Genomic DNA, 23,999 nt, shown 5'->3' on the forward strand with positions numbered 1-23,999 from the left:
TGCATGTGCGTCTCCTAAAATGAACTTTTGTGTAATTTGTTACTGAAAATTTACACTTGATAAACTGTTTTGCAAATATTGTGTGACAGGAAAAAAAATTGGAACTTCTGCTAATTTGTTTCCAGGGTGTCCGCTTTCAGAAAATATATAATGTTTGGAGGTTTTAATTTAATCTTCAGGCCTAAAATAATTTTTTTTAAATGTGTGCAAAAAAGTGCAAACCCTGGGTTCTGAGTTGTCAGATGAGCAGCTCAGTCTTCCTCAGCTACTGGAGGGTTGTATTGGTCCATGCATGCAGTTAGGATTGGAATGTAATCGTCTTTTATATTTCTCTATGACCTGCTCAGATCACTTTATCATGACTTGTTTGGCAGGGAGATGCTGCAAAGTCAGAATAAACTTCTCTTGGAGGAGAACACTGTGCTGGTGGGGAAGCTGGAGGGTCATGAGATGAAGAGCCGAGAAAGTCACGCAAAGCACCTGCAGGAAGGTGAGGTCATGTGATCTTTGTACCGCCCACAGTTACCTCTGTTCGCAGCTCCTCCCATGTCTGTCGTAAAGAAAGTAATGTATCAGAACTTGTAATAGCAGCTTTTCAAATCTCAGATGGCCACTAAAATAATGTACAGGTTGGTTTGAAACTGTACTCCAGGCAGATATAAAAGACACAAATGAATGCGGTTCTGTATTCAATAAAACATCACTAACCACTTCCCGTCCGACCCATGTACATAAATGGGGAGCAGTGCAGAAGCGGGTGGCCGATAAACGTCATCCCACATTCCCTGCCTGTGCGTGCTCCATGGGAACGCGCGGCACCGCAATCCGGTGCCCGCTGTTCTGGAGGACACAGCGGAACACCAATCGTTGTACGGGACCTCTGTGTGAGGACCCGATCATGTGATCACTGATTGGCCAATCATTGATCACATGAATAGTAGTAAGCAAGATGTCACTTGCTGACATCATTGCTTACTACTAGTGAAATGTGTGAATGATCACAGAGGTCACATGGTACATGGCTATTCACAACAGCCTTGTACCATGTCACAAGCTGTGACCAATCACAGCTCTCACAGTATTTCTCAATGGCTGCAATAATGCAGCCAGAGGGAAGGAGAAATGATTGCTTTTATAGTTTTTATGAGTGTAAAAGCAATCGGTGTAAAAAAAAAAAAAAATCTTCATCACCCCCCACAAGTAGTACAGTGTCACTATGGTGACACTGTACTGCTAGGGTGACAGTATGTTAAAAAAAACAAAAAAAAAAAACATAAATAATAATATAAAAAAATAAAATAAAAATGTAAAAAAAAATTTTTAAATAATTTTTGGTTATAAACTAATTTGGGTTATTTTTGTTTTACTAAAAATATAACTGAATACACTTTGGCCAAGATTTATGAAGAAAGATTATTTATTTGCTAAATTTTATAAGAAAAACACTTTTTTTCAAAGTTTTTGGACTTTTTCATTTATATAGCAAAAAAAAATAAAAATCCCAGTGGTGAATAAATAGCACCAAAATAAAGCTTTATCTGTGTCAAAAAAATGCTAACAAATTCATATGGGTACAGTGTTGCATGACCGCGCAATTGTCATTCAAAGTGTGCCAGCGCTGAAAGCTGAAAATTGGCCTGGGCTGGAAGGGGTGAAAGTGTCCGGACTAAAAGTGGTTAAATGGAGTACAGGTTCACTTTAAACGTGCTTGGCTTCACTTTAAACCCTTTTTAAACAATGCGAGAAGAAAGATGGCGGGTCCGGTGTTACCGATCATGTAACTTATTATTACACAGATTGAGACTGAACGCTCTGAGCGCACGGTAATAACCCCCATCCATCTCCGTCTCACGCCAGCTACTTTTCCTTCCTCTGGAATATTTAATGTGATATTTGCATCCTGGGTGCCAGCTTATTGATTTTCCAGGCAGAACAGGAAATTGGGCAGAAAAGTGGCCTTGCCATGCGCGACCCCAGGTCTTCCATAGATTCATATTACTCTTTGGCTTGCCTGCAGTCTCCCAATTAACGAAGCAGCTAATGACTGTGGAAGCTGCGAATCGCGGCAGCGAAGAGGGGCTGTTCGAATTACAGAAGCAGCATGAAGTTCTACGCTTCAAATGCAGCGAGTTGAAAGCAGACATGGATGGCAGAGTCGCAGCAGAGGAGCACGTTGCCATGGTGAAGGAATTAAAAAGGTAATCGCTCCCCCCTATGTAATGAGTACTAATGTCTTCATCAACATTCAAGCTCTTTATAGCCCCCTAAAGGGAATTGTAGCTCTATAACAGGGGTTAAAGGTCAGAATTTATTATAAGAGTAATGCTTGAGTGGCAAAAAGGGGAATACTCTGAAAATAACTGTCACAAAAAAAAGGTAAAAGAGAATTGTATACATTATATCAACACGAAAAAAAAATATGTTAGCCACAGTCTTTTTAAAAAGACAAGAAAAAAAAACACAACTAGTTGCTATGGGAGTTGCATTGGGATGTCCATTGTTGCAATTATAATTAGGAAAATGTATTAATATTTGCCCCCTAGGTTTAATTAGATTGAAAAAGAAATGTGTTGATACCCTGGTGTCTGACCTGTGGCCCAAGGGCTGAAGGCATGCCTTTGACACTTGTTATGTAGCCCTCAAACCGCCAGAAGTTAATAGCGGAAGCATCAGCTTGTAATGGCAGCACTCCCAAGTACTGCGTCTCTGGTTGCCTCCACTTCCTTTAACAGTGGGACAACACTGTTTGCTCTGCAGTGAAATCGCATGGCAGCATTGTCATCCTGTGGACCAGCCTTTCTCAACCAGGGGTGCCTTGAGGTTTCTTCAGGGGTTCCAGGTTCCTGGTTGCTGGAAATCTTATTTTCTAAAGAGATCTGAATCCCACAGCATTACCCAGTTCACGCTCTGCCTCCAGTCCCCATAATGGGAGGCGTCACAGCATGCAATCACGGGAGCACTCTAAAAAGCCTACTGATTCTGCACAATGTAGCTAATATCAGTTCGGATTATTTCTTTTGTCTTTCTGACATGAACTAAGTTCTGACTTTCCCCAAACTGTGTTACAAGTTCATGGATTAAACCAGCCTATCTCAACCAGGGTGCCTTGAGGCTTCTTCAGGGGTGTCTTGGCAAAAAATTGCTGAAGGAATCCTTTAGCAAAAGTTGCCCACCTATATTTAGGTTTTTTCTCTCAAAACTTAGTGGGAAGATGTCTGCCCCTTAATGGGCCAGCTGCCGTGGAACCCAGAGCCCCAGCAATCCTCATACTATGGCAACTGCTTCACTCTTCTCCACAGAGCACCAGAAATGCGCATTATTACTATGTGGTGTCTGCAAGTGCTTGTGTTAGTATTGAAGCAGATCCCCATGCCCCTGTGGAGCCCACTGAGATCTTAAACCAGCCTTTCTCAACCAGGGTGCCCAGGCACCCTGGGGTGCCTTGAGATGTCTTCAGGGGTGCCTTGGCAAAATGTCTAAAAATTGCCCACAACTTGTATACAAGCCAGCGGATGGAACAAGCCGGCCTTTTAGTTACACAAAGTCACATGTTTTCATTGTGCGCCATTACGACCTTCTAGCCACCAACGTCCTGACAACCAATGACATCATCAGTTGATAAGGAGGATGTCAGCTGTCTGCACAGCAACTTAGTTTTCCCCGCCCCTCTCCATCAGTGCTGGAGTCACATTAGTGATGGAGAACAACTGAGGGAGAAGAGAAACATTGGAATATTAGTCAGTACCAGTGTGCAAAAGTGTATTTGCTTTGGAAGAATAAATCATCTCTATTGTTGGGTGTCCTACATGTGTGGATGTTGCTGTGTTGTGTTATATAAAAGTATTAGAATAGTTTTTCACATTTTAGAATGGGGTTCCTCAAGACTGTCCATCATTTTAAAGGGTGCCTTGACCGAAAAAAAGGTTGAGAAACACTGCTGTGGACTGACTGGCCTTGGAAGGACAATTGGGCTTTAAATCCTCCCTCGGGCCTTCCCTCCAGTCTTGCACAATTGTACCGGCTTCTCTCCTACACTGAAATCACTTGCTCTAGTTTCACTGCACACTGTGAGCTTCTCCCATGCATTAGAACCATAATATAATTTCCTGACCGGTGGAGTAAAGCATCATCTAGCCTGTTCTTCTCCAGCCTGCCTGTTCCTGACCTGCCCCTTTTTATATATTATATTTCAGTCCTTCCAGTCAGGGAGACTCAGCATCGCATTGAGACATTACCTAGGGCACTCCAAACTTTTTAGTGTGGCGCTACTTGATACTTTAAATAAAAGTGCTAAGGCTCTGAAGTGCTATGAAACACCTCCCTCCCTTATAAGCGCATCATTAACAAACTTAAATACATTGTATGTGCCTCCTTCTCAAAATGAATACAGTAAATTTGCAACAAACTATAGAACACCTCCCTCCGCTGACATACCATATATTCCTATGTAAAATGTATACAGAAACAAGCACTGTCCGTGATACTTTTTATATTTGCACCAACATACAATTTTGAGGACAAGCTTTCCGGGAGTGTCCCCTTCTTCAAGGTCCAAGCAGTACTTATATAAAATGTATATTATTGTTTGTGAAGTCACAGTAGCCGATCCTGAAAAAAAATGTTTTCTTATTATGCAACTGGTTTATAATGTACTAAAAAAAAACCTCCTTCCGCAGAAACACTACATGTGTTGCCATGTAAATTTATGCAATGATAAATGTTTGTGACATCCTCAGTTACAGTATGCAGAACCTTAAAGTGCTCTTAATATTTCAACTGATGTACAACGTACTATAAAACACCTCCCTCCACAGAAACACTACATGTGTTCCTGTGTAAAGCCTATGCAATTAGAAACATTTGTGACATCCACAGTTTGTGACTTCTTGAACAAAGTGCTTATTGTGCAGTTCAATTAAAGTGCTCTTTAAAGCGGAGCTCCACCCAAAAGGGGAAGTTCCGCTTTAAGCCTTCGTCCCCCGATCCCCATTAAGAATCCTTTAGGGGAGGGGGGGGGCGGGTACTCGAATTTGACAGGTACCCGCTCCCTCTTCCACTGCGATCGCCTAGGCGATTGGAAGTGGAAGTTTTCCTCCCTCCTCGTAGTCTTCTAGGACACATGACAGGTCCCAGAAGACTACAGGGCCATTCACAAAGCGCAGCTCTTCTCAGGCATGCGCAGTGGGCACCCGGCCGTGAAGCCGCAAGCTGTCACAGCTGGGTGCCCACACTGAAGATGCGGCTCCAGGGAGAGAATACGGCTGGTGAAACCAGAGGTGGTGAGGACACCGCTGGATCGATGGACAGGAAAGTGTCTGTATTTTAAAACTCAGCAGCTACAGTTTTTGGTTTTTTGTTTTTTCAGTGCTGCGTTCCTCCATGTGACACTCGTGCTCCCCCCATCCCGTATGGGTCAGCACTCCCCAAAAATCCAAGACTCCCTTTTTACAGGCGAGTCATATTTGCTTGGTATAACTTCCACCTTCAGCTCCTCCACACTTCCTATCCGTATACCTCTTGGATCCCCGTATCTCCTTCCTCCTCCACTCCACCAGTTTTAATCCAAGAGAACCAAAAAGCAGAACTCCAATAGTGTAATACTGTTTATTAAAACTTCACACAAATAGCAGAATTGCACTTACATTAAAAAAAATTTCAAACCCGCTTTACTCGTGGTTCCGGGACTCTCCTGCATTCCATGGACCAGAAGTAGGCACCTGGAAGTGACGCAAAAGGCTCCACCCAATTAGTTCCGTCAGCGTGACGTCATCAGGAGCACTCGAGCAGAGCCTTTTGCATCACCATGAGTAAAACGGGTTTGAAAATAAGTGCTGTCCTGTTTACAATTTTAGCAAGGTGCCAGTGTACGGAAATGACTAACTCCCGCACATGTGTGGGAGATGTGTCAACCCGTGCTGGCCAATTATGTCAACCAAAGCCCGGTAACTTTCTAACCTTTTTAGGGCTCATGCACACAGGCAGCAGGGGTGGGGTGGGGGGCAGAAGAAGAAGGTAGTCGAGCCGCAGTTTTATTGCCCCTGACCGCCCATCTAAACACAAAAATGCAGTTTGGTCTGTTAAAGGAAGTGGAAAAGTAATTGGCCTACTGGCTGGACCAACAGTTAATAACAATGTTACAAGGGGGGAGGGGGTGGGGTCAACTGCTGTGCTAATGCAATTGACAGATTGAATCATGTATCCATATATTTTATTTGACCCATGGTTCTGCTTTAAACACATTTTTTTTTTCCTCCTTTTCTATTTTCTTTTCCTCTTTTTGGAATGGCACAGAGGCTGTTGGGGAAACATGTGGCTCTCTTGTAATAAAGTATGACTCCCCGTGTCATGTTTTCCTCTCGGGCTCTTAGTCTCTGTAACGATGTAACACAAAACTGAACCGCTCGGAGGGTAATGAGCATTTGTGTCCGTTTCACAAATAAAATTCTTTGGCGTTTGATGTGCTTGTTTCCGGCAGCCAACTGCAGCAGCAGCGGGACACTAGCGAGAAAGAAGCGCGCGAGATGATGGACAAGATCAGAGATCTGCAGACCCAGAAAAAGACTCTTCTCCTCCAGAAAAATGAATTGGTGGCCGACAACAAGATGCTGGAGGCTGAGCTGGAGGCAGTACGGAAATCCAATAGGTTGGCTTTTTTTTTTCACAGAGTATATTCAACTAGAGAGAATAGAGATTGGGGATGTACGGTCTTCTCACTTATTTATTTGTCAAAAGAGATCAGTTTGTGTATAGTTGTATCAGGATGGTGCTGAAGAAGAATTCCAGGTATGGATACTTGATACATAATTACATTAGTCCAGCTTGGACCAGTGTGACTCTGCATAAACCATACTTGGCCTTTGCCCCTGAAAGCTGTAATTTACTAAAGTAGACACCACTCCTCCAGTGATCTTCACTTGCTTCTGGGTACTGTTTCACTTTAACCACTTCCAGTCCAGACACTTTCACCGCCTTCCAGTCCGGACACTTTCACCGCCTTCCAGTCCGGACACTTTCCCCCCCTTGCAGTCCGGACACTTTCCTGCCCTTCCAGTCCGGACACTTTCACCGCCTTCCAGTCCGGACACTTTCACCGCCTTCCAGTCCAGACACTTTCCCCCCTTCCAGTCCGAATACTTTCCCCCCTTCCAGTCCGGACACTTTCACCGCCTTCCAGTCTGGACACTTTCCCGCCCTTCCAGTCCAGACACTTTCACCGCCTACCAGTCCGAACACTTTCACCGCCTACCAGTCCGGACACTTTCACCGCCTTCCAGTCCGGACACTTTCACCGCCTTCCAGTCCGGACACTTTCACCGCCTTTCAGTCCGGACACTTTCACCGCCTTTCAGTCCGGACACTTTCCCCCCTTCCAGTCCGGACACTTTCCCCCCTTCCAGTCCGAATACTTTCCCCCCTTCCAGTTCGGACACTTTCCCCCCCCTTCCAGTCCGGACACTTTCACCGCCTTCCAGTCCGGACACATTCACCGCCTTCCAGTCCGGACACTTTCACCGCCTTCCAGTCCGGACACTTTCACCGCCTTCCAGTCCGGACACTTTCCCCCCCTTCCAGTCCGGACACTTTCCCCCCCTTCCAGTCTGGACACTTCCCCCCCCTTCCAGTCCGGACACTTTCCCGCCCTTCCAGTCCGGACACTTTCCCGCCCTTCCAGTCCGGACACTTTCCCGCCCTTCCAGTCCGGACACTTTCCCGCCCTTCCAGTCCGGACACTTTCCCGCCCTTCCAGTCCGGACACTTTCCCGCCCTTCCAGTCCGGACACTTTCCCGCCCTTCCAGTCCGGACACTTTCCCGCCCTTCCAGTCCGGACACTTTCACCCCCCTTCCAGTCCGGACACTTTCACCCCCCTTCCAGTCCGGACACTTTCACCCCCTTCCAGTCCGGACACTTTCACCCCCTTCCAGTCCGGACACTTTCATCGCCTTCCAGTCCGAACACTTTCCCCCCTTCCAGTCCGGACACTTTCCCCCCCTTCCAGTCCGGACACTTTCCCGCCCTTCCAGTCCAGACACTTTCACCTCCTTCCAGTCCGGACACTTTCACCTCCTTCCAGTCCGGACACTTTCACCTCCTTCCAGTCCGGACACTTTCACCTCCTTCCAGTCCGGACACTTTCACCTCCTTCCAGTCCGGACACTTTCACCGCCTTCCAGTCCGGACACTTTCCCCCCCTTCCTGTCCGGACACTTTCCCCCCCTTCCTGTCCGGACACTTTCCCCCCCTTCCTGTCCGGACACTTTCCCCCCCTTCCAGTCCGGACACTTTCCCCCCCTTCCAGTCCGGACACTTTCCCCCCCTTCCAGTCCGGACACTTTCCCCCCCTTCCAGTCCGGACACTTTCCCGCCCTTCCAGTCCGGACACTTTCACCCCCCTTCCAGTCCGGACACTTTCACCCCCCTTCCAGTCCGGACACTTTCACCCCCCTTCCAGTCCGGACACTTTCACCCCCCTTCCAGTCCGGACACTTTCACCCCCTTCCAGTCCGGACACTTTCCCCCCTTCCAGTCCGGACACTTTCACCGCCTTCCAGTCCGAACACTTTCCCCCCTTCCAGTCCGGACACTTTCCCCCCCTTCCAGTCCGGACACTTTCCCGCCCTTCCAGTCCGGACACTTTCCCGCCCTTCCAGTCCGGACACTTTCACCTCCTTCCAGTCCGGACACTTTCACCGCCTTCCAGTCCGGACACTTTCACCGCCTTCCAGTCCGGACACTTTCACCGCCTTCCAGTCCGGACACTTTCCCCCCCTTCCTGTCCGGACACTTTCCCCCCCTTCCAGTCCGGACACTTTCACCGCCTTCCAGTCCGGACACTTTCCCCCCCTTCCTGTCCGGACACTTTCCCCCCCTTCCAGTCCGGACACTTTCCCCCCCCTTCCAGTCCGGACACTTTCCCCCCCTTCCAGTCCGGACACTTTCCCCCCCTTCCAGTCCGGACACTTTCCCCCCCTTCCAGTCCGGACACTTTCCCCCCCTTCCAGTCCGGACACTTTCACCGCCTTCCAGTCCGGACACTTTCACCGCCTTCCTGCCCAGGCCAATTTTCAGCTTTCAGCGCTGGCACACTTTCAATGACAATTGCGCAGTCATGCAACACTGTACCCATATTAATTATTTAGCATTTTTTTGAGACAGATAAAACTTTATTTTGGTGGTATTTATTCTCCACTTGGATTTTTATATTTTTGCTATATAAATGAAAAAGTCCAAACATTTTTTTTTTAAAAAAAGTTTTTCTTATAAAATGTTGCAAATAAATAATCTTTCTTCATAAATCTTGGCTAAAATGTATTCATCTATCTTTTTAGTAGAAAAAAAAATAACCCAAATTAGTTTATAACCAAGAATTAACATTTTTCAAACTTTTTTTTTTTACATTTTTATTTATTTTTTTATATTATCATGGTTTTTTGTTTTTTTTTAACATACTGTCACCCTAGCAGTACAGTGTCACCATACTTGTGGGAGGTGATGAAGATTTTTTTTTTCTTTTTTTTACACTGATTGCTTTTACACCCATAAAGGCTGTAAAAGCAATCATTTCTCCTCTCTGGCTGTATTCTTTCAGCTGTTGAGAAATACTGTGAGAGCTGTGATTGGTGACAGCTTGTCACATGGTACAATGGAGAATAGCCTTGTACCATGTGATCTCTGTAATCATTCACAGATTTCACTAGTAGTAAGCAATGATGTCAGAAGTGACATCTTGTTTACTACTGTTTATGTGATCACATGATCCACTGATCATAGGTGCAATGCTTTCCACCCTTCTGCAGGAAATAATAATAAATGCACTTTTTATCCTGCAAAAATATGTGCATTTATTTATTATTATTTTTTTTTTTTTTTGGAAGGTGCTTTTATCCTTTAAAAGCTTTAGGCAAGACATTTCCACATATAATGTAAGTTTTATTACCGCCACCTGATATCACCTATATCTTCCTTGACAATTAGGAAGTGGGGGTACAGTATGCTTCATGCAAGTGACCAAAGCAGTTGGATTGTTTAAGGAAAACGCCACAAACTGATGATTATTCTATGTTAATCACTAAAGAAAAGTGTCTCTGTCTCTGTCATTCAGGAAGATGAAAAGGAGGGTCGGCCAACTGAGGCAGGAGTTGGAGGACTCTGTGGAGAAGGAGGTGACGGCTCACCAGTATTTGGCCAATCTCATCACCCTTGCTGAAAATATCGCTGGAGAAAGGGACCAGCTCATACACGTGGTATGTGGAAATTGTGCTTTTGTTTTACTAATTCTTCATTTTGTACTGTATATAAGCTTTTGTAGTCCTAAATCCTTTAGTGGCCAGTAAGACGCCCCCTGAGTGTACTGACTGACTTCAGTTCAAGCATCCTCCATGTGGCACTGTGTATTTCTTCCAGATCTGTGCAGTAATTCCGTCTGAAACTTTACATCTGTGCAGGAGCTTCCTGTAATAAAGACCACTCACTGCTGCTCTCTGTCTGTGTGCAGGGGGACTGGTCTTGTCTCTGTTCCTTTTCTGTAGGTTTTCGTGTAGGTGTAGTGGGTGGAGCCTTCCGGGTCTCTCCCACAGCTCTACTGTTTGCTCAGGCCATGTGCAGCACAGTGATGATGTCACTTCTGCCTTACAAGGTAATTACTGGATTTGCGAATGCATTTTTTGCACACAAAGTACATTTATATCCTTTGTGGGTATTGAAGAAAATATATTTAGTGCATTTTCTGTGCCAGGAGTTCAGCTTTAAGCCAGAGTGGTATTGGAATGCATACATTTTTTTTACTTCCCCTCCATTTCACCTTTTCTTGTTCACATGGAATGCTTCTGGGACATTATTTTATAGAATAGGTATACAGATCCATTGTCTGCTTCCTTGCGCTCATTCATTTTGTCTGTGGAGCCGGAAGAGGCCCTGCACGAGCTGTATCCTCGGTAAATTAAAGAACTGAACATATCTAATAGATTGTGACATCACAGATGGAAGGCAGCGACTCCCTGCCCTGAGCGGCAGCCGTCCCTGTGACATTCCGCTCGCAGAGCCTGATTTTTTCTGATGGCTGTGCCTTCACATCTATTTTAAGGTTACCTTGAAGCTAAAACATATTCCCCGTGGGAATCTTACTGACTTGAGCGGCGCACAAGTCTTTGTTAGCCTTGTATGATGAGACGAGACACTTTCCCTTCTTACCGTGTCGTCATCTGGGCCAGATGGATAGAATGAAAATTTAATTTTTTTTTCTTTTATTATTATTTTTCCTTTTTTTTTTTTTTTTTTCCGGTTTTTATTATTTTTTATTTTCTTGTACTATTTTTTTTTTGTCCCCTTCTCCTCTACTTTCTTCTCGTTTTGTTAGTCTTTGTTGATAGTCAAATGATCTTTGACTGATCATATACTTTTTAGCTTCGCAAGTTGGGAATTGTCATTGAGAACAGAGGTCACACACAACGCAACCTTGTCAGTAGTCTGTGGCAGGTGTCTGACCAGGGGGCCCAGCTAAACTGTCATGCTCCTGAAGTAAACCAGGGGGATAGCCTGATTGGTCAAAGCTGTGCACCTGTCTGACGCTTGGCAAGGGAGGATGGACTTGTAGACAGTTCATGTTTGATGGGGCCATACCAGGACAGAAAATGCAAATGGAGAAGCTTCTCTGTGCCTATTGCAATCCTTACCAATGTCAGCCAATTGAATAAGGAAGCCCAATTATATTGATATTGTAGTTCCTGCTGCTTTGATTGAAGGCTTTCTATGACCTGAGATACACCGTATGCATTTATTGAAACCTTATGTAGATGCTTTTGGAGGATCTACATAAGGTTTCAATAAACTCCCATCTTGGGGCAAAATATGAATGCCCCCAGGCTGAACGAAAAAAATCTAAGGCAAGCCATGCCATAGATGTGATTTACTTTCCTGCAACCACGCTGGAAAGAAAATCACTCAAATTCCCCCATCAACACAGTAGGTGTTGATGGGGGAATGCCTTGCGCTGAGCTAATGTTTTCTGCCTGCAGGGAGCGTTTCCTGTCCGCAGAATACAAGGATTACTGCTAGTGGCTATAGCTGCTGACAGTAATCGCATCTAAAAACATCTGACTACTGGTTGTACTGAAGTCAAGTGATGGATTGACTTCAGTACAAGCAGCCTGCCCATAGATGGATCAAATATCGGCTGGGCCCTGCTGAACCAGCCTAGATTAGATCCATCTATGGCCAGCTTAGGAGTGTATGGCCAGTTTTACAACGCTCTTGATCACCCTCTTGCCAAGCTTAGTGTATATCATTTATTTTTTCTTTATTAGGGCAGCACAGTGGCTAAATGGTTAGCACTTCCACCTGGCAGTACTAGGGTCGTTGGTTCAATTCCCAGCGACGGCACCACCTGCCTTGAGTTTGCATGTTCTCCCTGTGCCTGCGTGGGTTTCCTCCGGGTACTCCGGTTTCCTCCCACACTTCAAAGACATGCTGGTAGGTTAATTGGCTCCTGTCTAAATTGGCCCTAGTATGTGTATGTATGAATGTGAGTTAGGGACCTTAAATTGTACGCCCCTTGAGGGTTAGGGACTGATGTGAATGTACAATATATATGTAAAGTGCTGCATAAATTGACAGTTCTATATAAGTACCTGAAATAAATAAATAATAAATTAGAGTGGCTAATTAAATGTAAAAATTGGGTCTTAAAGCGGTTGTAAAGGCTCAAGGTTTTTCACCTTCATACATTCTATGCATGAATGTAAAAAACCTTTTGTGTGCAACAGTTCCTCCAGCCCTCTTCATTACTTAACTGAACCCCATCGAGATCCAGCGATGTGCATGACAGCCTCAGCTGTTCTGAATCTCTGCTTACTCATTGGCTGAGACAGCAAACGGAGTCATTGGCTCCCACTGCTGTCAATCACAGCCAATGAGGAGAGAGAGGGGGAAGGGCCAAGCCATGGCTCAGTGCATGAATGGACACACGGAGCAGGGATGCCCCCATAGCAAGCTGCTTGCTATGTGGGCATCTGACAGAAAGGAGGAGCCAGGAGAGCCTTCGGGGACCCAAGAAGAGGAAGATCCAGGCTGCTCTGTGCAAAACCACTACATAGAGCAGGTAAGTATAACATATTTGTTATTTAAAAAAAAAATGAAACTTTTTAGTATCGCTGTAATTTACTTGTAACGTCCTTAAGATCACCAGAAACCCTTGTTATGACTAGAGGTAGTGGAAGGGTCCTGTGTGGTGCCACATGTCACTCCTGACAAAGCTCCGTGTGCCATGCAGGCCAAATATAATAGCCTGTCCATCAGAGATTTCAGGTGTGGAAGGACGGGCAAGGGAATGAATGGGCGGAGCTACAAGCAGTCTGAAGCAGATACCAAATCACGCACCATGGGCAGCAAGGATCTATTGTAAGGCAAACCTCAGTATGGTTGCTACATGACCAGTTGCTTGCTCTTGGAGCTCAGGCAACATCAACTGGTCGTGGAGAATGGAAATTGCTGCCTTCTGTTATATATCTGATACCTTTGAAGAGGTTTTATGACTCTTCTGCTGCATTACTGATGAAAGGAACAGGAAATGCTGGAAAGGCAAGGCATTGCTGATGCATTATTATGATAATTGCTCTGCCCAGAGTTTAGTATTACATATTTCTCAGATCCATTTTTGCAGAAAAGTCACAGTTCTTACTTGAAATATGCATGCATCTTAAATACTAAAAATATATAAAAATACGCTCTTGGACTATTCCATGAGTTGTTAGCATCACTGTATTATGTACAGAGAGCCTGCCAGCTACTCAACAATTAAGTTATTAGTGAATTATTTACTCCTTTCTGTAGCTTTCAAGCTATCCTGGCATTTACTCTGGAACATCAAAGCTTGCTTGTCTCTTAATGCCACTGTGTGATTTCCAAGTCATCCATGTGTGACGGAGAAGTCCTTTAAGGTGAAGATTTTGTACCTAGGCAGACATTCAAAGAGTTTTCATTTTTCTTTTTTCTTATAACCTAGTTTTTTTTAATACATCTCCATACTGTAGCTTAAAAAGGTGAACGTAAAAAGCTATTGAGGTATTATCAGAAAAAGTGTTTAAGAAGAAGATATTAAATGACATCTATCTGTAGATTTAAAATAATTTGACAAGGGATGGCGTACATGAGCGAGAGAGAGAGAAAATGCACAAGAGAGAGCAGAGAAGGGCAGAGAGAGAGCAAGAAAGAGTATGCGTGAGTGAGAGCAGGTAGGAAAGGGAAAGAAGATGCAAGAAAGAGGGAGAAGGCACAAGAGACGGGAGAGAAGTAAGAGAGAGAGAGAGAGAGAGAGCAGGCGAGGGAAGGAGAAAGTTACGAGAGAGAGAGAGCAGGTGAGGGAAGGAGAAAGTTACAAGAGAGAGAGAGAGAGCAGGTGAGGGAAGGATAAAGTTATGAGAGAGAGAGAGAGAGAGAGAGCAGGTGAGGGAAGGATAAAGTTATGAGAGAGAGAGAGCAGGTGAGGGAAGGAGAAAGTTACAAGAGAGAGAGAGAGAGAGCAGGTGAGGGAAGGAGAAAGTTAGGAGAGAGAGAGCAGGTGAGGGAAGGAGAAAGTTACAAGAGAGAGAGAGAGAGCAGGTGAGGGAAGGAGAAAGTTACGAGAGAGAGAGCAGGTGAGGGAAGGAGAAAGTTACGAGAGAGAGAGAGCAGGTGAGGGAAGGAGAAAGTAACGAGAGAGAGAGAGCAGGTGAGGGAAGGAGAGAATGAAGAGAGAGCAGGCGAGAGAAGAAGAGAGAGAGAGCAGATAAGGGAAGGAGAGAATGAAGAGAGAGCAGGCGAGAGAAGAAGAGAGAGAGAGCAGATAAGGGAAGGAGAGAATGAAGAGAGAGCAGGCGAGAGAAGAAGAGAGAGAGAGCAGGTGAGGGAAGGAGAAAGTTACGAGAGAGAGAGAGCAGGTGAGGGAAGGAGAAAGTTACGAGAGAGAGAGAGCAGGTGAGGGAAGGAGAAAGTTACGAGAGAGAGAGAGAGCAGGTGAGGGAAGGAGAAAGTTACGAGAGAGAGAGCAGGTGAGGGAAGGAGAGAATGAAGAGAGAGCAGGTGAGAGAAGAAGAGAGAGAGAGAGAGCACGCAAAAGTAATGGGAAGGGGGGTGAGAGAGTGTGTGCAACAGACAGAGACAGACAGCATATGTGAGAGAGGGAGCAGGTGAGATCAAGAGAGAGAGAAGGCACAATCAAAAGAGATAGTGAAAGTTAACCAGAAAGAGTATGCATGAGTGAGAGCAGGTAGGAGAAGGAAAGAACAGACAACAGAAAGAGGAAGAAGGCACAAGAGAAGCGGAAGGTGTGTAAGAGAGAGAGAGCAGGTAAGGGAAGAAGAGAATGAAGAGAGAGCAGGCAAGGGAGAGCACGCAAACCTAATGGGGGGGGGGGTGAGAGAGCATGTGAAAGGAGAAGAGAGAGGCAAACAGAGTATGTGATAGAGGCAGCAGGTGAGATGAAGATGCAAGAAAGAGGGAGAAGGCACAAGAGACAGAAGAGAAGTAAGAGAGAGAGAGCAGGTGAGGGAAGGAGAAAGTTACGAGAGAAAGAGAGAAGGTGAGGGAAGGAGAAAGTTACGAGAGAGAGAGCAGGTGAGGGAAGGAGAAAGTTACGAGAGAGAGAGCAGGTGAGGGAAGGAGAAAGTTACGAGAGAGAGAGAGCAGGTAAGGGAAGAAGAGAATGGAGAGAGAGCAGGCGAGAGAAGAAGAGAGAGAGCACGCAAAAGTAATGGGAAGGGGGGGTGAGAGAGTGTGTGCAACAGACAGAGACAGACAGCGTATGTGAGAGAGGGAGCAGGTGAGATCAAGAGAGAGAGAAGGCACAATCAAAAGAGATAGTGAAAGTTAACCAGAAAGAGTATGCATGAGTGAGAGCAGGTAGGAGAAGGAAAGAACAGACAAGAGAGAGGAAGAAGGCACAAGAGAAGCGGAAGGTGTGTAAGAGAGAGAGAGAGAGCAGGTAAGGGAAGAAGAGAATGAAGAGAGAGCAGGCAAGGGAGAGCATGCAAAACGGGGGGGGGGGTGAGAGAGCATGTGAAAGGAGAAGAGAGAGGCAAACAGAGTATGTGATAGAGGCAGCAGGTGAGATCAAGAGAGAGAGAAGGCACAATCCAAAAGAAACGGTGAGAGTGAGCAAGAAAGAGTATGTGTAACTGAGAGCAGGTAGGAGAAGGAAAGAACACACAAGAGATAGAGGGAGAAGGCAGAAGAGAAGCAGAAGGTGTGTAAGAGAGAGAGAGAGCAGGTAAGGGAAGAAGAGCATGAAGAGAGAGCAGACGAGTGAAGAAGAGCACGCAAAAGAAATGGGGGGGGGGGGTGAGAGAGTATGTGTAAGAGAGCACCTGAAAGAAGGAGAGAGACAAGTATGTGCGAGTGTGAGCAGGGGAGAAAAAGCAGGTGAGATCAAGAGAGAGAAGGCACAATTGAAAGAGACGGAGCGTGAGAGAGAGCAGGTAAGGGTAGAAGAGAATGAAGCGAGAGCAGGCAAGGGAGAGCACGCAAAACTAATGGGGGGGGGTGAGAGAGCATGTGAAAGGAGAAGAGAGAGGCAAACAGTATGTGACAGAGGCAGCAGGCGAGATGAAGATGCAAGAAAGAGGGAGAAGGCACAAGAGACGGAAGAGAAGTAAGAGAGAGAGAGCAAGCAGGTGAGGGAAGGAGAAAGTTACGAGAGAAAGAGAGAAGGTGAGGGAAGGAGAAAGTTACGAGAGAGAGAGAGAGCAGGTGAGGGAAGGAGAAAGTTACGAGAGCGAGAGCAGGTGAGGGAAGGAGAAAGTTACAAGAGAGAGAGCAGGTGAGGGAAGGAGAAAGTTACGAGAGAGAGCAGGTGAGGGAAGGAGAAAATTACGAGAGAAAGAGAGAAGGTGAGGGAAGGAGAAAATTACGAGAGAGAGACGGTAAGGGAAAGAGAAAGTTACGAGAGAGAGACGGTAAGGGAAAGAGAAAGTTACGAGAGAGAGAGCAGGTGAGGGAAGGAGAAAGTTACGAGAGAGAGAGCAGGTGAGGGAAGGAGAAAGTTACGAGAGAGAGAGAGCAGGTGAGGGAAGGAGAAAGTTACAAGAGAGAGAGAGCAGGTAAGGGAAGAAGAGAATGAAGAGAGAGCAGGCGAGAGAAGAAGAGAGAGAGCACGCAAAAGTAATGGGAAGGGGGGTGAGAGAGTGTGTGCAACAGACAGAGACAGACAGCGTATGTGAGAGAGGGAGCAGGTGAGATCGAGAGAGAGAAGGCACAATCAAAAGAGATGGTGAAAGTTAACCAGAAAGAGTATGCATGAGTGAGAGCAGGTAGGAGAAGGAAAGAACAGACAAGAGAAAGAGGAAGAAGGCACAAGAGAAGCGGAAGGTGTGTAAGAGAGAGAGAGAGAGAGCAGGTAAGGGAAGAAGAGAATGAAGCGAGAGCAGGCAAGGGAGAGCACGCAAAACTAATGGGGGGGGGGGGGGTGAGAGAGCATGTGAAAGGAGAAGAGAGAGGCAAACAGAGTAAAGAGGCAGCAGGTGAGATCAAGAGAGAGAGAAGGCACGATCAAAAGAGACAGTGAGAGTGAGCAAGAAAGAGTATGTGTAACTGAGAGCAGGTAGGAGAAGGAAAGAACACACAAGAGATAGAGGGAGAAGGCACAAGAGAAGTAGAAGGTGTGTAAGAGAGAGAAGAGAGCCCTGTGTTGGTAAACAACACAGAGCTCTCTAAAGATAGCAGAGATATGCTGTGTTTTTTTTCTCCCTACAAAGCAGGTAGTAAAAACTGGCACATTGCTTTTCAAAACAATACGCACAGTAATCATTGTCAGGCACACAGTTCACCCTTTGATTTCCCTTAAATGTTAACCCCTTCCCAGCCAGTGTCATTAGTACAGTGACAGTGTATATTATTAGCACTGATCACTGTATTAGTGTCACTGGAGATGTCGGTGTCATTTAGTCAATTCCCACCCAGCGTCAGTTAGAGTCAGATTGCTCACCGCATTATAAAAGTCCCACTATAAGTCACCGATCGCTGCTTGAAGAAAATTGATTATATCAAATTTATAATTATATTGATGGCAAGCTTGCAAAATATTTGATTTTTATGATTAATCATAATTAATATTAAAATGTGTGAATGGTCGCCTTGGACAAGTGATAGTCTTATTTTACTGTCTCAGCTTATTACTGAAGAAATAAACACTAACAGGCGTAGTCAGGTTCCCACCCTTGTGTCTTTGAGGACCCCTCCACTGGTATCATGATCTCAGGACACTTCTAAACTGGTCTCTGCGAGCGATGAGACTCGCAGGCAACCAAAGAATAATGCCACATAGCGTGATACTGCATTCAATGGGGTAATTTTATTCCAACAAAGATAAAATTCATACAAGGGTGAACCAAGAAACTGACCATGTATATAAAGATGGCCGCCAACGGCGGTGGGGACGGCAGGATGCTGTAGCCTCTTACCCTGACGTGTTTCGTGCGAAGCACATAATCATAGGGTGCAGGCTTACGTAAGCCTGACCATCTTTATATACATGGTCAGTTTCTTGGTTTATCCTTGTATGAATTTTATCTGTGTTGGAATAAAATTACCCCATTGAATGCAGTATCACGCTATGTGGCATTATTCTGTGGTTGCTGCGAGTCTCATCGCTCGCAGAGACCAAGTTTAGAAGTGTCCTGAGATCGTAGTACCAGTGGAGGGGTCCTCAAAGACACAAGCGTGGGAACCTGACTACGCCTGGAATTGATCACCCTGACTGACCTGATGAGACGATTATGATCTCAAATGCGTTTTGATATTGCACTTCTGGCTCGCAGAGACCAGTTTAGAAGTGTCCTGAGATCGTGATACCAGTGGAGGGGTCCTCAAAGACACAAGCGTGGGAACCTGACTACGCCTGGAAGTGATCACCCTGACTGACCCGATGAGACGATTATGATCTCAAATGCGTTTTGATAACGCACTTCTGGTGAGTGCGTAATTCATTCATTTATCTCTATAATTTTCTCATACCATCATATGGTTAGAACTACAGTCCTCGAATTTTGAACTGATAGGACTCAGAGTTTACAACCTGAAATTCAATGACTTTAACCACCTACATGTGGCAATATACCATCGTCTATAATTATATTCATAACATTTTTGTATTTATATGATTACTTTTCTATACATAGCGCTGCACTATTGTCTGTATACTATTCATTCCAAGGGTTCTGTGGTACCTTTAAGTGTCCAAGCTGCTGTCATTTTATATTAGCGCTCGCATATACCTATTGCTTTGAGTAAAATAAGACTGGAGATAGCTGAATTAACCAGCTGAGAGCTGAGTATTCTATATTAGGGCATAGCTGGTTAGAAGACTCCGGTAAAATGTCAAGGGTGTTAGAAGTGACTCATAATAGAATAAGTATTACAATGTATTCTAATAGTATCTGTCTGTATTTAGATTATGATTTGGTAATATTGTTACATATGTAGATTAGTGGTTATACATTATTGAGATGTTGTAAAGATACGTTCTTAATTTATATTATCATTTAAATATGAGTAGCTGAGGTTACATCACCAGCTTCTTATGGTCGTTACCGGGGCGGACTGACCATTCGAAAACTCGGGCACTGCCCGAGTGCCCGGAGTCAGTAGGGGGCCCCATGAGATGCCCCTGGTACCTTTTTCATAGGCTTTTTTGAGTTTGGGCAAGGACACAGGGGCCCATGATCCCCTATTGCCCGGGGGCCCCATGAGTTGTCAGTCCGCCCCTGGTCGTTACATATGTACCTGTCAATCAAAAGGCCATATATGTAGCGTCCCCTCCCTTCAATGAAATTGCTCTGCTAAGCAGTATTGATTTCCATACAAGGTCCCAAGATCCCAAATTATGGCGCTTACTTGCTTCATAAAAGGCTCTTAGGGACCGTCTCAAAAAGACACACTCATACACGCTGAGACACACACGTCTGTCCACACAGACATGCATAAGAACATTCTGTGAAGCTGGAACAGGTGCTGTAAGACCAGAATTAGTCACTTCCGTCTATTTCCGGCTTCTTCTCAAAGACTCTGAAGGACAAACAAGAAATAAAAGAAGCACACGAGACAACGGGCATAATGATGATACATCTTTAAACTTCGGCTTTGATATTTCTGAACTGTTCATGATACGCTTTACATTGTTATTTTAAGCCATTGTGTGATAAAATAAAATCACACTTTATTTTTTATTTTAACGGCTCTTTTATTTGAAAAATCATCTCAAGACACTAAAGAAGTATTACATGCGTCAAAAATCCAACACTGCTCTATCTGTGTGAAAACAAATTATATAAATTTCATTTGGGTAGAGCGTTGCATGACTGCGCAATTGCCAGTTAAAATAACTCAGTGGTGAGTACCTAAAAATGGCCTGGTCATAAAGAGGGTAAAACCTTACGGAGCTCAAGTGGTTAAAATCATTACAAGCATTTTTATATAATTGCAAGTATGTCATTACCGATGTGAATTGGGCCTAACTGTTTTCCATAGCAAATTCCATTCAGTTCCATTCAAGTATTGGAAAATCAAACAGTATTGTTGCTGCTTGTCTGGAGATGTTTTCTTTACAGCAAATATTCCGGCTATACCATGTCCAGATGTCGGGTGTGTCTCTTCGCATTTCAGAACATGGCCATCTCTACAGGGGCGGACTGACCATTTGGAAACTCGGGCAGTGCCCGAGGGCCCGGGGTCAGTAGGGGGCCCCATGAGATGCCCCTGGTACCTTTTTCATAGGCTTTTTTGAGTTTGTGCAAGGACACAGGGGCCCCATGATCCCCTATTGCCCGGGGGCCCCATGAGTTGTCAGTCCGCCCCTGCATCTCTAATCCCTGTGATTCTTTTCTAGGCTAAAGGCTTAGAAGCAGAAAAGCATGGAGTATTATCAAAGATGATGGAGGGCAGCATACGTCTGGGAAGACTAGAAGAGATGGTGAAGGTAAGATGACAGTTATATTTAAAAAGGAAAGAAAGAAATTTGGAGGCTGCTTTTATGTTGGCCAGTGGTCTATATCATTTTTGAGATCATGACCCAAAACAAGTATGCGCAAAGTGACGGCACGGCTCCTGACCGCCATACTGGGCAGCACAGTGGCTAAATGGTTAACACTTCTGCCTGGCAGTACTTGGGTCGCGGGTTCGAACCATGGCACCACCTGCCTGGAGTTTGCATGTTCTCCCTGTGTCTGCGTGGGTTTCTTCCGGGTACTCTGCTTTCCTCCCACACTTCAAAGACATGCTGGTAGGTTAATTGGCATCTGCCTGAATTGGCCCTAGTATGTGTATGTATGAATGTGAGTTAGGGACCTTAGATTGTACCCCCCTTGAGGGTTAGGGACTGATGTGAATGTACAATATATATGTAAAGCGCTGCATAAATTAATGGCTCTATATAAGTACCTGAAATAAATAAAATAATAAATCTCTGATATAGAAAGTACTGAAGCCAGCAGGTCAGCATAACAAACCGATAACTATCATGCTCAGAAGAGGGCCAACAGTGGAAGCCTACACATTTCCCTTGGTACAGGTATTCTTTAAATGGTAGTATAGTGTGTTGTATATGTTATCTTATCTCCCTTCTTGTTGGGTCATTGCAGCAGGGGATACAGTGGGGACAAACAAGTGTACAATCCAAGTCGGTGCTGCAGCGTCCATCGTCTGGAACCGAACAGAATCAGCGAGGGAGAATGTCACCAGCACACCGAGGATCACCAATATGGGTCCAAAAGTTTTAATGAACGCTCATATAGTAAGCAAGGCAACGTTTTGGAGTCTCGCAGGACCCCTTCATCAGGCATGTGACTGATGAAGGGGTCCTGCGAGACTCCAAAACGTTGCCTTGCTGTAACTGTGTGATCGTTCACATTTGACCCATATTGGTGATCCTCGGTGTGCTGGTGACATTCTCCCTTACAGTGCTGACATAGATCGGTGTGTAAACCTGAAAGAGATTCCATTCCCTTCCCACTCTCTGCAAAACTTTAAAAAATTTTAATTTTAGCTAGAGTTGGCCTCTAAAGGCATTGGAGGGGTAGGAAGGCAGCATCAGTGTGAAGCGCTTTAGAAACAAAGCAGCACAAATGTTTTGGTATTTTGTTTTCTTTTGTCTGTCCTGCTCTATAGCTCCCTTGTCTCTTCCTCCCATGCTCGTCTCCAGGACTTCTTCAGAGCTTCCCCCATTCTCTGGAATGCTCTTCCCCAATTTATCAGACTATCTTCTACTCTGCTCACTTTTAGGCGATCTCTGAAAACCTCTCTCTTCAGGGAAGCCTATCCTGCCGTCAGCTAATAATGGAATCTCCTATTCCTCCTACCAGTCCATCTCCCACAGTTATTACCTTTTGTACCACTGGCCCCTCCCTCTTAGATTGTAAGCTCCAAGGATCAGGCCCTCCTAACCCTCTTGTATTGAACTGTATTGTTGCTGTATTGTCTCCCGTTATATTGTAAAGCTCTGAGAAAACCGTTGGCGCTATATAAATCCTGTATAATAATAATAATTATGGTTACTATTTAAAGATAAAAAAAAAGAATCTAAAGTCTGGGATCTGTGGTTGTCATATGCTTTTCCCACACTCCCCCCAGCCTGGGTCTAGGTTATTGATCGGTACTGGCATTCCCGGATCTCTGCTGTTGGTCATGTCTTCTTTTTCCTTCTTTTCTCTTCCTTTCTTTCCTTTTTGTTTTTGTCTGTTTTTTTTTTTTTGTTTTGTTTTTTGGGGGGTTTTTTGTGTGGCAGTAGAGATCTGCCTTTGGTTTGCTTCATTGTTGGAGTATTGTTGGAGTTGTTTGTATTGTCTGTGCCATTGATTGCCCCCTCGTGGGCGTGTCTTTTGCATTGCTGGAGCTATAGCATTGCTCAGGGTATACCTTATGTGCCATTGTTAGCCTCTGCATGGGCGGGCTTTTTGATTATGTCCTCCTTTGTTTAAAACTAATAAAAACCATTGAAATACAAAAAAAAATCCAGACCAGTCTGGGCCCTCTAGGTCTGGTTGGCAAGGCATGCTTGTGCTCCTGTGGCTTAAGAGCCAAGGTGACTCTTCGGGGAACAGCTCTCAACATATTGTTCCTCCATTATTGCAACAGTTGCTGGAATATTCCATGTTGCACTTGTTTGCTCTGTACCTTTAAGCTGTCTGTAATGAGTAATCCCGATTCTTATGATGCTGATATTTTAAGCTTGCCGTAGTTCTATTCTCAAGCAAACCTTCCCATCGCATTCCCACAAGTTGACAGCAAACATCTCAAAACTGGGGGAAGACTTAAATCTGGCACATCATTATTTTTTCTTACTGCAGCTTCCACACGCTTTACTCAGATCAGCAGTTCCGAAAACTACAGCGCTGTACTGTGATGACAGCTGAAACATGGACCAATAGAGAGATTAATTGATTGAATTGATGCGAAGAGAGACAGTTAGATAGAGAGAGAGAGAGAAGGATATGAATGGATGGATGGAGAGATTGAAAGACACGATGGAAAAGATTAATACATTAGATCAGGGGTGTCGAACTCCTTTTCATTGTTGGCCGCATCAGCATTATGGTTGCCCTCAAAGGGCCAGTTGTATCTGTAAGACTAAATAATCAGATTACCCCACTGCCCCTTACATCAGATGTGAAAAGCCCCCCACCACCATAAGAAGTCAAGAGTCCCCCACCCTCCCTTACATCACAGTGCACCTCCCCTCCCCATTACCTTGTGCTGCCTTTGGGGTGGAGCTGGGACGCAGAAAGTGCAGGGTCTGGACGAGGACGAGGAGGGCTGGAGTCAGTCTGCTGAGTGCTGAGACCAGGGAAGGCAGAGATGAAGGGATGCTGCATCTGTAGGAGGAGTTCTGTTTGCCTCTCTGCTGCCGACTGCTGGGATGGGGGTAGCATAGACGAGCCTCTCTGCGAGTGCATGGGAAGGTACAGGATCTGGCGGAGGACTTCTGTCCTTTTTGCTGGCAACTGCTGAGACAAGATGGGGGCAGAGACGACAATGGTGCTG

General features: G+C 45.1%; 1 protein-coding gene across 2 annotated transcripts in view; it reads left to right on the forward strand.

The window, feature by feature from the left end:
* CEP89 (centrosomal protein 89) overlaps positions 1 to 23,999 on the forward strand; it is a 127,540-nt gene that overhangs the window by 52,829 nt on the left and 50,712 nt on the right. For both annotated transcript variants that reach the window (XM_089667824.1, XM_089667825.1), the window contains exons 12-16: positions 375 to 490; positions 2,018 to 2,198; positions 6,476 to 6,643; positions 10,102 to 10,243; positions 20,851 to 20,940. In XM_089667824.1, coding sequence (XP_089523950.1) covers positions 375 to 490; positions 2,018 to 2,198; positions 6,476 to 6,643; positions 10,102 to 10,243; positions 20,851 to 20,940 — 697 coding nt within the window. The remainder of the gene's footprint in view (positions 1 to 374; positions 491 to 2,017; positions 2,199 to 6,475; positions 6,644 to 10,101; positions 10,244 to 20,850; positions 20,941 to 23,999) is intronic.

This window comes from Staurois parvus, unplaced genomic scaffold, assembly GCF_062004578.1.
Source record: "Staurois parvus isolate SC_StPar_1 unplaced genomic scaffold, SC_StPar_1.0 ptg003601l, whole genome shotgun sequence".
NCBI classification, from domain to species: domain Eukaryota; kingdom Metazoa; phylum Chordata; class Amphibia; order Anura; family Ranidae; genus Staurois; species Staurois parvus.